Source organism: Larimichthys crocea, chromosome XV (genome assembly GCF_000972845.2).
Source record: "Larimichthys crocea isolate SSNF chromosome XV, L_crocea_2.0, whole genome shotgun sequence".
Taxonomy (NCBI): domain Eukaryota; kingdom Metazoa; phylum Chordata; class Actinopteri; family Sciaenidae; genus Larimichthys; species Larimichthys crocea.
The window spans coordinates 17,641,183-17,660,090 of record NC_040025.1 but is presented as its reverse complement, the minus strand read 5'-3'; the positions used below and the strand labels follow the sequence as shown (position 1 = coordinate 17,660,090).

At 40.0% G+C, this 18,908-nt stretch overlaps 1 protein-coding gene across 2 annotated transcripts; it reads left to right on the top strand.

The window, feature by feature from the left end:
* Positions 1 to 10,470: 10,470 nt before the first annotated feature.
* Positions 10,471 to 17,103, top strand: amigo1 (adhesion molecule with Ig-like domain 1). 2 transcript variants are annotated; one of them, XR_002041979.2, is made up of 3 exons: positions 10,471 to 11,134; positions 12,262 to 14,923; positions 14,954 to 17,103. XR_002041979.2 is itself a non-coding variant. In XM_019259307.2 (2 exons), exon 2 carries the CDS (start codon positions 12,365 to 12,367, stop codon positions 13,901 to 13,903), a length of 1,539 nt encoding a protein of 512 aa, XP_019114852.2. In that variant the 5' UTR covers positions 10,471 to 11,134; positions 12,262 to 12,364; the 3' UTR covers positions 13,904 to 17,103. The 2 variants fall into 2 exon arrangements, 1 of the variants encoding a protein (XP_019114852.2); XM_019259307.2 differs by having other exon boundaries at positions 12,262 to 17,103.
* Positions 17,104 to 18,908: the final 1,805 nt, after the last annotated feature.

The following is an 18,908-nucleotide window of genomic DNA, read 5'->3' as shown; positions in this document are numbered from 1 at the left end:
TATGATCTCTGACAGTAATCTGCATGCTGTAATGGGTGTTGTATTATCTTAACACACGTCATTGCTGCTCTGTCCAATGTAGGTGACCAAGCAGTAATGCTAAAAAAAACTTGTAATCTAAATAAAATTGATATATGATTCATACTAATTAGCAAATGATGTCCCTTGGGGATACCATGTGTATTATGCTCAATTAAAAAAACAAAAATAAGGAGCTCAACCCAAAGCATGCCAAATGTGATTAAAGCCTGGGCACAGAATGCAAAATAAACACCATAAAACAGTGTTCACAGACAAGAAAATAAATATTGTGCTTGTGTAGATTTGTGGGTTTATTGGGGGGGAGGCAGAATAATCAAAAGGACAAATAGGATTTTTATTTCTGACAACATGAGGAGTGTTGAGATCTGAATGTGATAAATCCATTAAAGATGTTATAAAGAGGACAGTTAAGTGCTCAAAGGGAAATAAAAACTGTGTGTTCGTGTAAGAGGAAGAGTTTTATCTGTACTTCCTAACAGGCACACAGCTTTGTGACAATGACAGCAAACAGGATGGAATTGTAATAATGACCCGTTTCCCAGAAAATGTCCACACACTACTGAGAGCAAAGAGCCGTGATTAATACAGGCAACAGCAAGAGAAGTCTTTTAAATCCTTTAAAGCTCGCCACACGTCTGTTCCCAAAGCAGAAGATTATTACAGACTGACACAGGCATGAAACAAATCAGTTTAATTTACAGTAGCACTCTCCCTCTCGTGATCCTGGAGCGCTGGGCTTCTTCTCTTGATTGTAGTTGTTTTGGTTGCCGTGTGTAGGACGCCCCTGGACTCTGGATAGCCATTATCACGACACAGATGTCAGGCACCAAATCTGATGGTACGAGGGTTGCAGTAGCATTGTGGCTTTCCAAATGAGTCATCCAGTGTCTCTGAATACTAAAGAAACCTCAATTTGATCACTGGAAGAAGTAAAAAAGAGCAGAACAAAAGGTATGAGCAGTGGAAACCTACAGAGAATTATCAAACCTTCTGCAGGTCACATCAGCATTGTGTCGTTTTTTACAACCCACTACATTTTGAAAAAAATCCATGAATGCAGCTTTAAATAAAAGTAAAGTACTAATAAATTACTATATGTTTTTGTATTCTTATAAATCATATTATCAACCCAATAGCAGTATAAAAAGTCGTTCATGTATTTTGTATGTAAATTCTCTGCAAATTTGCAAAATAACAAGTTACTCTGTCAAATAAATATAAAGTAGTAAAAATGCAGTATTTACCTCTGTGAAAAGTGTTTTAGTTAAGGGGCTTACACATATTTGAACATTACTTAAGTAGAAGTGCTCAAGCTTTTCACCACAGGCCACTGGAATGAAAATATATTAGTCAGCATCGTAATCCCATTTAATGACAATTAAGATCACAACAGGGAATCAGTGCACAACCCACACTTTCACTGTTTGGCAGGGGATGCAGGAATATACAGCTTATTAAAATATTACACTATAAATAACCTTCAAGAATGTTTAGTATGTAATACCTCTCTTCCATAGCCAGAAACAGAAAAGGCAGACACGTTTAATAGTGTGTATGCGTTTAGTTTCTCAAGCTCTCATGTCATCCACAGTAGTTGTAAAGGTCAACTGAGTATAAAATGCAGAAATAGTACATTCAAATGTGTTTTTAGATAAGAGTAAAGGATAAAAATAAGTGTCTTTATTCTCATACTGTAGATCTTAAGACTAAAGAACTGACTAATATCAAAAGACATTTTGACAGGTCAAAGCAGGAAATTAATGATGCACCAGTTGTCACACTGTCATGGCTTGCTGGGACACTGGAATAAAGCCTTGGTTAATGTTTATAGTTACGCCTGTACTTGTCCTGCAATGACAACAATTTATGTAAAAAATCTACTTTCTGGTACATTTGGCATCTTAAACTTATATGTTCTCCTTCTGTATATAAAAACAATGTTCTGCTTCTTTAAAATGAACTGTGCACCACTGGAGGAGAGCTGCACTGCCGCAGTGAAGCTCTTTCATCTCTGATGTTCGTTCACAGATCTCTGACTGAGTGTCCAGTCTTGGATGGGCATATGGGAGAGCACCTGAGGGCAAACCCACACCTAAATAATAGATACATTCTCTAGCACCAAAGCAAATGACTCATTCACTCCCTCATCATACACTGCCATCAGCATCAGCAGCCATTATATAACAACTGCAAAGCCCAGGTTCATCCTAACGCGTGGCTGTCTGTCTGTCTGGGGCTGCTGCTGAATTGGCTTTTTGGACTGACATCACACTAGAACAATGTAGCACTGAATAAACCACATGCTAACAGGATCAGGCTGAGGATGATGAGATAGGGGAACTTCTGAAACCTGGTTATAAAATCCTCTTATTCATATTGGAGTCACTGCAGTGCAGGCATGTGCCTTATGCAATCAAGGCAGTCAGGTTCAGTTTTGGCTGGCACTGTGAAGGCCAGAGTTCGGGTGTAGGGAGGAGGGTGGGGGGCATTCACTTCATCTCAGTATCTGATAGTCAACCAGCCACTGATGGGAATCGAGAAGGTGTGCCTGAGTGCTATGTGAATGACTAAATTTAGCAGCTAGAGATAGGATCGAAGAGTTGTACATTCAATTACATTAGAAAGTTAATTACTAGGACTCTTTTAAGTGTCGTTATGTTTCTACTCCACAACATGTCAGAGGAAAATGTTGTACGGTAATATCTAAGATTCAAATTTTACACACAAAACCAGATCATAAAAAATTTGATGTGTTCGGACTACTCAACAGTATATGGTTAAAATATTTTTTACATCAGCAACATTAAAATGCACCGTAATTCATAAGTAATAATAATAATCTGATACTTTAATGGCCCAGTGTGGAGGATTAAGTGACATGTAGCTTTGCAGTTGTTGGGGTTCAACAACTCTGTGGAAGAGGACCTGTATATATAAAAGGCAAATTCTAAAAAATAAATAATTCTTATTGTACATTAATGAAAACATACAGTAGTTGTTGCTGCTACATTCTGTAAATAAAACCCTTAAATCCTACTCACTCGACCTTGAAGTACGTTACGATGATAATATTTCTGTTCTTTTGTTCTGTACTTACAGCGTGTAATATTTAGGGAGGTCTGTTTACAGAGCATATTTTTTGTGCATTTTGCTGCCACTAAAATAGACAAAAAGCATCAATGGCCCTGTCTACAGCTACTGTAGAAACATGGTGGTTTAACATAGAAGGCTTTAATGGAAGAGGACCCACATCTGTAGATAAAAAAACAAATAAAAAACATAACTCTATATACTGATAGTAATACTTTTTTTTATTTTTTATCTTACTTAGAGTTAAAAGTACTTCTTGCACCACAGGAGAACTGAATCGCCTGAGCTGGTTGTGTCTTCACTTCCGCTGACAAGGAACCTCCATTATTCACAGCCTGGAGCTGAATAAATAAAGGCATGCAGTAAACACCCCTGATCTAATGATGCAACGGGACACTTGGATTAGAAAAGCCAAAGGGCATTGCGTCAAACCCTTTCTCGCTCTGCCACCCTCCCTTCTCCTTCCATCAACTATCTCCCCTTTCAGTCCCATGTGTCTCCTCTCCTCGCCTTTCCTGTGCCACCAATGCCTCCCATTCCAGCTTGGGATTCAACCACTTACATTATGGTTTAGAGGATGTTTCATCAGCATTTCATACAAAGGTGCGGCATATTTATGTTTTCAGGCTCCTTGATCTCGTCTGGGTAATGCCTCCAGAGGTATAGACTCTCAGCCTCTCAATTACACTCCCTTCCTGTATCATATAGCGCTCACCCCATTATAATGTAATGCTTCTATATTAAGCTTGCTGAGGTTTTGGAGACCTTTTCCATTTACATTCTGATTTTGCAGCAGTGTATCCACTTCAAAGTGTATTACTGTGCTATGATAATTACTCTGCTTCTTGTTTTCAAATTAAGAATTATATGTGCAAGATAACAAGATATTGAGGACAGCACCCTGATCCATGCATGCTTTCCTCTCAGCCTCATTTACACCACTCAACTCCAAAACACAGATGCAGTTTTCTGGCTCCCCTGGAGCACAATCATTGCCGTTTGACTGGAGAGCTGAAGAGAAAACCTCTTCATCCAGGCTTGATGTGCCACTAGTGGGAACAGGCACAGGAACTGAGAACTGAAAAGTGAGGGGAAAAGAGAAGCCAAGTGCTGAGCAAACAAGCCCTGTAGGTCAGCGTTTTAACCTGTCCACTCTGGCTAGATAGGCTCTTAGCAAAGATAATGAGAGACTTCAGGATGTGCACTCTCAGTCATTTGTGAGGGACGGTAAGTCCTCTCTGCCAAGTAATGGGCTCTGTGTTGACTGCTGTTTCCTCATCTGCTGCACCTCTCTAACACACTACCAAAATGGCTCTGGAGCAGGGAGTTAGAGGAGACGCTGAGTCAAAAAACTGGACATGAAAAGAGAAAACAGGAGTCCAGAATACAAGATGTTCTCAAGGATAAAACTGCTGCTGTAATTTCTAACCAGCAGCACATAAATACTTATTGCGAGCCATATTTGAATTCTTGTTTCTGACACAGGAAGCCAAACATTTTCAAGGCAGTGAGTCACTGACTATTTAGAGTCTTTTCCTGCCTTCTCCAAGGGACCTCGTCTTATTGGCCGAGTACAGGGGCATGGCTCTTATTGCTAAGACAGAGGATTATCGTTGTTTTCCCACATAGTTAATTACTAGAGAATCAACTGTTTCCTTTGGGAACAGCCAGCATGCATCAACTCCTTTATCTTTGCCCTGAGGAACGGATTAACAGGTATTAAAGACACAGACTGGGAAATGCCTTGTCTTCCAATACCTCTCTCTCTTAATCGCGCTCTATTCAGAATATCAACAAAATTAGATCCTTTGTTTTGTCTTTCCTTGTGGTACATTTGATTGCAGATTTAATATTTCCCAGATACAGCCTAAAATAGATCTGTAATGGGTCCTTGTCTTGACAGTTTCACCTGACAGAGGTAATTATGCCTAGTTATTACAGCAAAGCTTGTAACTGCATTAGTGACAGCTTTAATTAGTGAGTGAAAACAATGTGTGCCCTGCCTCCTGATTACACCCATTGTTAATGTTCACAGCGCCTCAGTGTAGGCTGACACCTGCAGCCTTTCCTCCATGATTTAGAGTAGTGGTCTCAGCCGTCGATAGTGCACATGGCTAAAGCACGGCCTGTTGCTAGGCAATGGGAGAATAAGATGTGCCAAGATTACAAACAGCTTTGCTTTTATTGAAGCATGTGCCATCCATGTGGGCTTTTTCCCTGAGATATGATTGTTGGGTGACCTTGTTTCATCCTTGTACTTCTGATCAAACACAAAACTGAAAGTGTTGCCATGGAAACCAAGAGCAGTCGAGACGTAGGCTAAACAAAGATTATGGGTTATATATATATATATATATATATTATTTGCCCTGCTTCCAGAAGCATTTCCCACTTGCAAGAGGGTAGTGATATTGCCAGAAGTGCAACTTGACTCCTGATGAGATAAACACCTCACTTAGCTACAGTACCTGCGTGAGACACACTACAGTTTGACTCATTTATTTAGGACTAATACATTATTAACAATGTGTTTGGTGCAAGCTGTCCTTTTGTTTACCTGGATGATCAGCACCACATGTAAAACAATTACACTTCAGCCCATTAACACCCTTACAGTACCAATGAAACAGACAGCAGAGTGCTTCTGCATATATTAATGTCAGGGAGGGACGTCATGGATGTTGATTGGCATTTGCAGTAGCAAATAGTGTTGAGTGCGGTAAAGACCCACTGCTAGGCATTGTAGGTTGTGTTCATAAACTGTATAAAACATGGACGTTGTACGCATGACCTGTACCTTCGCCGCCTCCTGGCTAATCCAAAAATGGGCAAAGACATGCAATGTGGTGGAACTGAGATGGGTTGAATGAAGCCTGGTTACATGTTTATTTCTGCTGTGAAGTTGGACATTTCAACATGGGGGCTTATGGAGATTGACATGTTCTGTAGCTGGCCTCATGTCGAGGAACTGCAGTTTCTTGCACTTCTGTACTGGCTTCATATGGCAGCCACAGAAGTTGCTAGTGTCACTGTCTATCTTCCAGACCTAAAACTGAACATAACCTCTAGCGGTGGCCACTCTGGTAGGGAATACAATAACACACTAAGGTGTTTTTCTTACTGGGTTTGGCTCCTGGCATCCCTTCACTGAATCAATTTGGTTAGCTGAACGGGTGAGCAATCTAACGACAGTTAGACATTTGCTACATAGCAATTATTTTTTCATCAGGGAAGTCTGTAAATCACCTCAGCTGATATAGTTAGCAGGAGTTAATTTGCAGTTAGCTACTTTAGTGGATCGTTGCCATCTGTCTATCAGGAAACTCAGTAAATAACATAGATATCAGGAAATTAAAAAACTTTATGGGGACTTTATGTGAGAAAACAGTTTTTAATAGGTAGCAAACTGTTGGAAATTCATTCCATCCTGTGTACTTACGAACAAGTCAGTATTTTGCATTTCAATTACTTTAAAGTGGCTGTGATATTTCATATTGTTAATATTTTATATTAACAATGCATTGAAAGACAATATGAAACAATGTGACATCGGGGTCACCCAAGTGTCGTGATGAACCTACAGAGGATTGTTATGCAAATCTGAAGCTCCCCTCAGCTAAATATTAAGACCCACTCAACACAGTGCAAGACAAAGGTTATTTATTTGCTTTTGCAATTTTCTACACAAGGTGCTATTAAAACTTAATTTCGATTTTGATAAATGCTAAATTTGTATGCAAATGTGCTTAGAAGTGCTGTCGTGATTTGCTTGAAGAATGTAAAATTTAGTCTTTCTTTAATTTTTTTTTAAATGACGTTAGGCTATCTGCTACCTTGCTGCGTGTTCACACGCCCACAGCATTGACTATGAAGTAGCAGAGGTGATGAAACTTTTCTGTTTAGTTCAATCTTATCACTCACTTATAAACATCACTTCTAGCTTCAGTAGGCACCTATGTAAAAAACTACTCTACGCTACAAAGCCAGCAACTGGCTGGTGAACACTGTAGAGCATTTAGAGGCTAAACAGTCATATATATCCCTCAGGAGTTGGTGGAGACCAAAAACAACACAAAAGAGAGTTTGCCAGGTTGCCTGAGGTGTGACTTCAAATGAATGCTAATGCTGATCTGTATCTCTTGGATATATAAATAAGCAACTCAAAGGACAATGATATGTCAACGTTGTGTTCATAACTTGGTTCCGCTACTCCAAGTTGCCAAAAAAACAATTATTGCAGGTTCAAAATCACAAAGGCAATGACACAATAGGGGTAAAAAAAAGAGTCACCAGTAAGGACAAAAATAAACCTTTGTATTTTGTGCCATGTTATGAACCCAGCTGCAGGTCTAATGTGTTCAGCCAGCATGTAGTCTAGCTGCATTCATTTGTGTATGTTGTGTAAACCAGTCAGCTCAGAGACAAGAGTATGTGTTTACCGTGTCAGCAGAGCAGCCAGGTGGAGCACAATAAGAGCCTGCTGTATGTAAACATCATTCACATCTCTGTGACCAGGCTTAAAACCAAAAAGATCACGCTGATAATCCTCCAATGCCTCGAATAAGGTTAATAGCTTTCAGAATAGAGTCTGTCATAACTCTATACGTTATCGATTGTGAAATATTATTGACTCATCTCAGGCAGGGTAATGGCTGCCTGGCCGCTAAAGTGCTGGTTATAAGAGCCATAGTCACTTAACAAACACTGCCACCACTTAATGATTAATAAGTGGTGGAATATGGGATCTCTTTAAACTCTGAGTGACTGTGCAGAAAAAACACAAAACGTTACATTGTCACATTTTAAAATATTACGAGCTGATGAATTACGGAACAGGAAAGTACATTTGGTAAGAGACGTTTGTGTGTCAGTCCCTGTGTGCATTGAGAAGGGTCAGGACATCGATCTGTGCTAGAAACCTCATCTTAGCAGGCACACAGAGATAAACAAGAGAAGCCAAGGCCACCTCAGATTTGCCACAGAGCCAAAACAGTCAACGAAAGGCCGCAGGCTGTTGCCAGGCAACACTATCCCTATCACAGCAGGAAGTGGAGTCGAACAGAACATTAATCACTTTCAGCTCCATCTCACAAGAGTCACAATGCTACAAATCTCTGGTCAGACAGAGGTTTCACACAATGTTGAGTCACTCTGGTTCATACCTGTGTTTCCTGGCATTATACCTGAGGTCGAGTAAGAAAGAAAGAGATGTCTCCAGAAGGTATATTTACATAATTAATGGAATACATTTCTGAGAATTAATATCATATTAGTTCATTTTTGTCCCACTTTATTTCTCAACTCAAGTAGAGTCCAACATATGAGGATCTTTACTGTCTAAACACTGTTTGTTTTCAAAGGGAAACCTGGTTGACAGGATTTGTCTTGTGCCTCGAGACCGAATTTGCTTTCCTCCAATTGTATCTATTCTGCCATGTTTGTCCCACACCGGAGGGGACCCAAGCCAAAAAAAGAAAAAAGACATTTGAAGAACAGTGAGACACAAAAGGTCACAGTATCCTGTGTGGTCTGCTTTTTCTCCCATGGTTACTCTGCTCTTCATCAAATGAGTGTGAACTTCTTAAAAGTAAAACGACAGAAATGCAATTTAAAATGACCTCAGTTTCAGGGCCTGACCAATAATTAAATAATTCCAATTACAGGGATGCCACAGTGCTGATTACCTGGTGTGTTATAATGATAAAGGGTTGCATCCATTCATATATTATTTTATAATGTGGTAATAATTCATATTACATTAAAATGATCCTGTGCTACAACCTTCATTTATTACAATGATTTCTGGTGGCATTTCGAGTAGGAGGCTACGCTGGTGTAGCAGCTTATTGGCAATGTACAGGCTTTCACAGCTTTGCCAAAGCCAGGCTTGCTGTAGCTGCAGATCTGTGAATTGAGGAAAACCCGAAAAAATCTCAAAAAGCAGCATGTGGGTGGATTCACTTGAGTATAAAAATGACAAGGTTTTCCCCGCTCAGTCGGCGCTCATAAACAGGCCTAATCAAATACATAAACAGAGTCCGCACAGTGAGCAAGAATGGCATGAGCCATGTGAAGAAATCATTGTTGCAAAGCTGAACAGGCTGGTGGTTGCCCGCCTATCTGAAGCACTCATCTACAAAATAATGTATTGATGTAAATAGTATATGTTACTTGGACAAATAAACAACTGAATTTCCACATAAATAATATAATTGAAGGAGCTGTTTAAGTCTCTTGAGTATTAAAGGTCCAGTGTGTAACATTTAAGGGTATCTATTGACAGAAGTGAAATATAATATTAATAACTATGTTTTCATCAGTATATAATCACCTGAAAATAAAAATTCTTCTGTTTTTCTTGCCTTAAAATTTGCCTTTTATATCTAGAGTGGGAGCGGGTCCTCTTCCATGGAGTCTGCCATGTTGAACCTCTGTGTTTCTACAGCAGCCCAGAAGGGACAAACCAAACACTGGCTCCACATAGAACCCTTTCTCACAAGTTTCACAGCCACAGCAGTTTCTCCTGAATGTTTGAACCGAGAGGGAGAGGTGATGGACTTTCAGTTGGTTGCAATCTGAAACTTCACCACTAGATGTCACTAAATTCAGACTGGATGTTGTTTAAACCGAGCTGATAGTGACATCTAATTCAGACATTTAATTCTGACTTAAACACAGAACAGCTTAACAACAGCTAAATCACTAATTTATTAGGCACAGATAAAACCGACAACAAGCACCACATGTATTACTAATTCCAGACAACCAAAGAAAGTCCAGTTCACAGTTAACGAGGGAACCTACGTACTGTATATCATAACAAAATAAAAATAGTGGCAGTAGTCAGAACATGTAGTGACTGTCAGTGTCAACATACTCAGCTGTCAGATGGTACTGTGAAGATGAAAATGTGTCACAGCTTAGTATAGCCACATTCAGCCACATGTAAGTGAAACTCTTATAAAGCGGACAAGGGGGGAGATGAACAACCAACCACCTGGGCGCCAAATATTATACTTTCATAGAAATACAAAATAAATTGGTTTAGCTGCATCGCTTTTGGTTGACAGATGATCAGACCAGTGGGGTGAAAGGTCACAGAGGTTAGGCGTTTTTTTGCTTGTTGTTGGACTGAATCAGTGACATAAAAACTTTATCCTAGTAAACTGATGATGATGATGTAGATGTAAAACCACCATACGTGTTATCTTACACTCATACAACGAGTATAAACCTTTAAAAATGTATCTGAATTGTAACATTTAACATGAACCTTTCCTTTCCCCCTCTATTTCAGCTCTCCCGTGGGGTTTTCAGTGCATCGCCGCAGCGCATCTTTGTAAACAGCGCCTTCTGGGTTTGAGCGCACTACCTCTGCTGAAAAACAACGTCAACCACTGCAGCAGAAAGAAACAGCAGTGCTGCACACACACACACACACACACACACACACACACACACACACACACACACACACACACAGTCAGACCGCAGAAGGCCAACGAGGAGCAACGGGGAGGCTTGTCAGCTGCAGACTGCTCTTTCTCAATTATCTCCATGGCTGCTGATGAGACCCGACAGGAGCCGGACCCGCTCAATCTGCGCCAATTAACTACAAAGGACGTATGTGCGATCGTGTGTATACACAAAGCAGTATGTTAGGGTAAAAGGCAAAGTCATCTAAAGACATCTGAGTAAATCTGAATCGCGAATCGCTCATCGGTGATTGTCAGCAGTTAAAAAGGACGTGTGTGTGTGTGTTGTCTGCTCTTTACGTAATCGTTTTTGCGTAATTTTGCACCGGGTATTGGACGCCGCGTGGATTATTTTGGCGAGGATATCTCTCGTGGTCTCCTTCCTCCCTGCATCCGTTGTTGTTGTCCTCAACAGCACACACACATACACTCATTCAGACGGGGACTATCTGCATGCAGGCAGCAACATTGTAAACAGACGAGGAGCTGTTTTAATGAGATCCAACACCGCTGCATCCCGGTTGAAGGTAGGTGTCTCTCTCGGTTTCCTTCTCCATCTCTCGGCTCACGTTTCCATGTTGTGCTCGCTTGTTTTCGAGCAGAATGGTGCAGTGCAACGTTTGCGCTTCTACAAACGGACAGGGACGTCTTAGAAAACGACATAATGTAAACATTTGCATGATTTCATATTTTTATGCATTTTATTTATTTGTACTTAGTGCACAACAGTGTTTTATCCTGTGTCTCAGAGGGATAGAGAGAGGAGAGGAAGAGGGGGAGAGAGAGGGAGAGAGAGGGGAAATGGAAAAAGGAAGAAAATCAATGCGTGTCTTCCAGGGGTGTGAATGCACATGGGTTAGCGTGAGTACCAGGTGTGTGCGTGTGTATTTGTTTTAACGGAAGACACGCATTGTGCAAAGCAGCAGAGGAAAGTTAGTACTTCATTTGATATATGCGCTGGACAACGTATGAGCAATGTAATACTGCATGTTCACACGGGTGCAGAGGTGGGAAGTGACTGAGGACATTTACCAAAGTACTGTGCGGTATGCACACACACTGTACTTCAGTATTTTCATTTTAGGTTTAAGAGGGAGACACTGCAGCCAGTCCATGCTGTGCATTGATTCAGAATGTGGCTGCATGCAGACTTCTTTATTTGCATAAGCTATTACTTGCAAAACAGTGGATGAGTTCAGAAAATATGATGCATTTCTAGAGCTTTAACTACTTACCTACCTATATAAAGCAGTTATACTAAGTGCCACAATGTTAAAATTCAAGTAGACTATTTTTAATACTTAAATAAATAACAGCCAATATAATTAAATAGATGAAATGATGTCAAGGGATCATGATTGAGCACATAGTCATGTTTTATAGATGTGCAGATGTACACAGCATCTAAAAGAGCTTAATGAGTTATTTAATATTTAAAAGATTTGTTCAATGTGGGACTGACAGTGAGTTCTTGTGTTCTATATGTGTATATATGTTTGTTTATTTTGTTTTTACAAAGCATGATATTCACATCTATCTATCTATCTATCTATCTATCTATCTATCTATCTATCTAGTCTTCAATACAAAGCACAATCTGTACTTCTGTCTGATAATAATATCTGTTGATTGCCTTTGTTTATGCTTTTTTCAGCCTTCAATCAGGAATGTCTGGGATTCCTCCAGCTGCTCTCCCATGCTGTTCTCTGAGAATGGGATCGTAGTAAACCTCTGTGGGATTTAGATCAACTGTTAGCATGTTGCAGCCCTCCGCCAGAACAGGTGACAGCCTGTTGGAAACATTACCTCATTGGAATCAGGGTCAGAGATGGGCCTTCTCCCTCGTCATCTGCATGGCTCTACTCTGGCTTCCAGGGGCAGCAGGATCCGCCCTAAACTGCCACAAGACATGTATCTGTGCTTCGAACATAGTGAGCTGCTCCAAGATGAATCTGACCACCGTCCCGACAAGTCTACCACTCTACACTGCTGTGCTGGATCTCAGCTATAATAATATAACGCGGCTGCGATCTGAGTGGACCTTAGTCAAGCTCCTGAAGCTCCATAATCTCCTCCTCAGCCATAATGGTCTCCACTTCCTGTCTTCAGAGGCATTCGTATATGTGAAGTACCTGCGCTACTTGGACCTGTCCTCCAACAACTTGCGGCAGCTGGATGAATTCATCTTTGAGCCTTTGGTCAACCTAGAGGTCCTCTTGCTGTACAATAACCAAATTTCCCAGATTGACCGTTCAGCCTTTGGCACCATGGTCAACCTTCAGAAGCTCTACCTTAGTCAGAACCAAATCTCCCGCTTCCCTCTGGAGCTGGTCAAGGAAAAGTCACGCCTGGAGAAACTGAGCCTCCTGGATGTGTCCTCCAATAAGATTAAGATGATATCCCTTGATGAACTCCAGGTGTTGCCTGCCTGGATTAAAAATGGCCTCTACTTCCACAATAACCCTCTGCTGTGTCACTGTGATCTGTACACACTCTTAGCCCACTGGTATATTCGAAAGCTCAACTCGGCTGTGGACTTCAAAGATGACTACACATGTATCCTGCCTGGACCACAAAAAACCCAAGTACGTGTTTTTGATCTCAGCGGTGACAATATGAACTGCAGCACATTCAAGGAGGCAGATGAAGAGGCTTTTCTGGAGCAAACACTGATCCTTGGGTGTGACACCAAACACAGGAACATGTTAAAGACCTGGATGATGCCTGGTAATGTGCTAGTGACACCTGGACGCAACCAGACAGCCAAAGTCTTGCCAGATGGAAGTCTGCAGATTAGTCCAGTGAGATCTGAGGACTCTGGGACCTACACTTGCTTGGCAATGAGCGAGGTCTTCAATGAGACCATTTATGTGGTGCTGAAGGTTCACAACTTCACCATGCACGGGGGCGGGGACACACTGAACACAGCATACACCACTTTGGTGGGCTGTTTAGCCAGTGTGGTGCTGGTCCTCATGTACCTTTATCTGACACCATGTCGCTGCTTCTGCTGCCCCAATAAGGGTAAAGCTCGGGGTGAGGACAGTATTCACTCGTCCATGCTCAGTGTGACACCAACCCATGAGGACCCAGCGCTCAAAGCAGAGCTGAACAGGCATGTGGCGTTCATAGACTCCAAGGACTTGCAGGGCCAGAACGGCAAGTTGAACCCCAATGGGGATGAGGATGATGATGATCTGGATGCGGAAGCTGGTTCTCTTATGAAGGGGAAGAGGAAGAAGTCAGTAGCAGAGTCCATCAGCTCCGTCTTCTCAGACACTCCCATGGTGGTCTGAGATGAGACTGGGAAAGACTGGCCATGTTTTAGTTCATGTAAACTGTGACTGTGACCTGGAAACGGAGGAAGGATGTTCATCTGTAGTTGCTGTCAAGTGGAAATAAGAATCTCAAAGGGAATAATAAAAAAAAAACTGTCTTGTTGTCGACACAGACAATGAGCGAGACTTTTCCAGCATTTTAATCTGTAGCATTTAATATTCATACTGTGAAGGAATGGCAGTGTACATGAACCGTGGAAACTACTGAAGTCTTATAAGAGTCACAAGTAGATGATATATTGTTGATATCAGCACTCAGGAAGTGATCAATTAAACTGCTAATGTGTGGGAAATACTTATGATACAATGCACAGGTTGAAATTAGATTTGAAAAAAAGGCATATATATTGAAACCATGGCTGGCTCATAATTATATTTATTACAAGAACTATAATAGATTGCATCTTACATAAACAATAGAGCATAGATACATTTAGCCCTCTTTCAATCAACACAGGAACACTTAGATGGACAGACCACCATCACCAGCCAATGTATACATCTGCCATTAGCCTTGAGTCATCTGTAGAGAAAAAAGCATGCTAAAAAACATTATATGAGGTCCCAGAATGATCTGTATGATCCAAAAGAAATGTGGATTCATCAGACGTTTAGTCATTTATATTGAGGCTGTGCACAAACATTATATTAAGAGGCCATCACAGGTCACTTCCATCCTACTTCATAGACGATATTTAGTTGCACTCAGATGTAGTTCATCAGACCGATCGTTATTCGTGTTCATAGTCATATGTGTAGCGATATAGGACAGATTTTTTTCGCTATGTTAAGGGATCAATTTACATAGAGGTATGGTATAAAACAGATGAACAGCTCGAGGCAGATCACTGTATAAATGAATCAAAATAGTCACAATGGTATAACACAAAAGATACTGTTGAAGCCTTACTCAATTAAGAACATGGAACATCTCCAGCAGACACACATTAAGTGCAGGGACATGTTTTGTCTTGACTGGTTATCAACATATTGTCTGTATACAGATAGGTACCATGTTCCTTGCAAGCAAAATAGGCTTCTGTTTGTCATTCACTGAGGTGCCACTTATTGCAGAGTTTGACTCCTCTTCTTGGCCAAGTTATAGCATTTGTTTTTCTCAGTCACACAGGTAGGAAGTAAAAGGCCAAGCTGATGCTAAAGGCTACCGGCTTAAGTCAAATGTATTCTTTCCTGTGTGTAAAATGTGCCCTGACACAAAACCCTGAAATATTTTAGTAAACATTGATCAAACATAAACCTGCATACGGTGTAGTCATATGTCATGAATTATGTTGTAGATGATCTTGCACTTTGCTCAGACAATTAGTAGTGTCATGCTGATTTAAAAGGTAGCTGCTGTAGCCCTGTGGTAGGTAGAAAAAGAAGTACGATGTACATAAACATTAGAGTCTACCACATAATTAAATCAACAGGGTTCCTCAAGAAGATTAAGGTTATAAGGCTGCACGTTATTTGACAAGAGAGAGCTGATTCTAGAGTTAGAAGCTACTGACAGAAAGCCCATGTATCAATTATAATATCCTTTGCTTTTTCACAACTATAATTTAATCTCAAGTGAATTGAATTTAACATGAATGACACCTCATGTGCTGTGCAAATTTCATTAACAAGGTTTTAAATTGGGAGGCTGAGTCTCGGCCCAAACAAGAAAGAGTGATTTCATTAAACTGTGTGGCGTTTGTGTCACAATACAACAAGGCTAGCCCGGTGTAAATGCTAATTTCATCTTTTGAAGGGATTCAGTTTCCCTGTGCTTTCCATGTCTTTGTCTCTCTGAGCCACAGAGGAAAGGTGTGTTATCATGAGTCACAGCAACACAAAGCCATTCTCTCTGGCTCCCTGTACACTGACAGCCCAGATGCGTTTGCTTTGTTTGTGTACCTTGGTCATTACGAGGCTGCCCTCACTTAAGTTCAAAAGCAATCATTCAACCAGACAATGAACGTGATGCCCTTTAAGTAGTCTGTAATTTGTTTATGAGGGAAACGCCTGAAGCTTTCATTTAACATTTGCTCTCCCACTGACTCATATGATTGGACACTGTAAGATAAAAATTTGGTAAGCATAAATTTGATGCTCAGTGCTTTTTTTTTCAACAAATACCACAGCATATGTATATGTAAGAACAGTTATGTAAAATCACATACATCTTGCAATTAAATGTCAGTATACTTTAAAATGTTAAGATGCACACATTTCTGGGTGCATTTCTGTTTTGTTTTTTTACGCAAAATCAATGTTATAATCACAGTTGCAGTGTGCACCACAGCATCTCTTGTGTGGGTGAAAAAAGGAAGTCACACTTATCGGAGAGGTGGTGTGTGAATCATCCCATTCCTCACACATAGGAATACCAGGTGGAGAAATAGAGAGCAGCAAAAAATACCATAAGACGCACTTCAATACAGCCACATTTAGCACTACTGCAGACTGGTGAAGAATCGGTCCCATTTTTTAGGGATCTAGCCCCACTAGAACTAAAAATATATGCGCTGTTCCCTGTTTTCTCAATCTAAAACCTCACAGATATTAAGGCAAGGCCATTCGGGAAGCTACTGAATGCAAGAATCTGAAGTTTTAAATCATACCCAGATATTATGGATGCTGAATCGTACCCAGTGAACTGTCAGACTGTCAAGGAATAGCATGTGTTTACCCTGCAGTAACCCAGTGTCAATCGAGTTAAATCTGCCGTGACTAATGGGTGGTCTTCTCTTCTGGGTTGTCACTCAAAATACAAGTTGCAATTCTGTACAGAGAAAAACTAAGTGCTATTGCGAGGGTCCTAACATAGAGGAAAAAAGTGGCTTTGTTCTCTCCAAAGCAAATCTGCCTTCCTATATATATCTATATATACAGTATATATATGTCTATTAAGACTCACTTTTCTGTGTTCAGTATTGATTAGTTGTGTATTGCTATGTTTATCAGTGTACTGACTGTATTCTTGTATAATCTGATGTTGTTGATCATTTTGCTTTTCGTCTGCCGCTGTGCTACTGTTAGATGTTTCGACATTCAAGTCTTGACATAAATGTTTATTTTTTAAGCGGGTGGGATTTAGTTTTTTATTGAAATAGGATGTATTTTACACTTAACTCTGCTGAAGAATATGGTTAAACAAACAAACAAAAAAATATATATATATATTGAACGTGAATCAAAAGCTGCATAGAAGGAGAGCAAGTTTTGAGAATCATACATGATACATCCTAACGGGCAGTGAGTATGTAGCCGACAGTTCAGTTTTCAGTCAGTATTTGACTCTGCTCATGAAGCCATAAACAATTCAAGGAGAAAGGACGGTGCTTTATCAAATTAGTGGCTATGTGAGGTGATGTAGGTAGTTGTAGGTAGGGTGAGTTCTCCAAAAGATACTTTACAACAATTAAAGAAACAGCTTTTCAAAGAATATTTTTCTAAAAACGTAGAAAAATCATGAGATCTCTCCACCCACACAAATTAATTCCTGAAACACAATGGAGTTATGAATGGATTTGTAGACAGAGGGTGAATAAATCTTCTCAGGACTATGCCAGTTTTAAGTTCTAATATAATGTGATGTGAAAACATAATAATTGTATTTTAAAGGTTTTCACATTTGCAGCATTAATAAGACTTTGGTTTGTGCAGTTCACAGGTCCTTTACTATTTGCAGTAATGACACATTAACTGTTCCCTTAATGATTAGTTCTCAGAATAGGGAAGGGAGTGGTCTCCATTGATCTGACTATATAGTAGCAATTACAGTAAAACATCCTTGAGGTTGTGGGGCTAAAAGCTCACCACTTTAACAGCCTTGCTACAACAAGAAATGAGCTTTTACCAACATTTAAACCACAGAGTTTATTGACCACGGCTTCAGAGATGAGCTGATTGGTCACTGCGATAAAATCTGAAAGGTCTCGCAGCTGTAGTGGAATGGCTTTGCATGGTACGCTAGAGCTTCCCTGATTGCAGGATAGGTGCAACCTAGTAGGCATTAAAAATAAAGAACACTGATATCATTTGACTTAATAAAAGATCAAGATTTACACTTTGTGCTGCCTCCATTTTTACTGCTCTCACTATTTCCAGAAATCTTCGACAGGAACATGTTCCTGTAGTGATTTGCTTCTAAATCTTTGTGGCTGATATGGAGTATTTTAAGGACAAAGCTGTGACATTTTGCCAAAATTATTATAAGAACTGCTAACACAGTAAATAAAAAGGTGCCATTTTGGGATACTTTAAACACAACACACTATGTATTTCCTTGATTAGTAACAGAAATATACCTACATTTGATGACTGAATAGGTTTGTGTGTGCTTATATAACTTGGTGGAAATGGTTAAAGGTTCACCAAGTTTGCTTTTTCTAAGGAGCAACGTTGATAACTCAACACCATCTAGTGGTAACATGAGGTAATGTCCTGCTGCTGCATGTAAACTGACATTTACTAGTCGCTTCTTTTCTAAACCATTACACTGATAATGATCAATAGAGAAGCTGTAAAATTATTATTTTTTGTACATTCTATGCAAATATGAATAATACAAAATTTAAAATGAGGGTAAAGATTTTTTTAAAACATCGTTATGAAACTACTTTTGATGTAGCACCCATGCAGCAAAGGGCCATGAGTTGGAATCAAACAGGACCGCGTGACGCACACGTGATCTACCAGGTGAGCTACCGTGGAGATCCACCGCAGAACTTTCATACAATTGGAACTTATTATATAACTTAATGGATAATTTACACAGTTTATATGTACTTGTGCAGTGTTTGTCTGTACACAGAAATACTATAAATACATCGGTGGTTCATCAGAAGATGTGGGGGAGAATATTGGGAAAGCTATTGGGAAAATTGGAGAAAAGCTTTCAAATATACCCGGAAAATGCAACGTTTAATTTATCTTTAATTACAGAAACAAAAAATAAAAAGACACAGGGCTA

Coding starts and splice junctions, on each gene's coding strand:
- amigo1 (XM_019259307.2), top strand. CDS start 12,365: ATGTTGCAGCCCTCCGCCAGAACAGGTGACAGCCTGTTGGAAACATTA.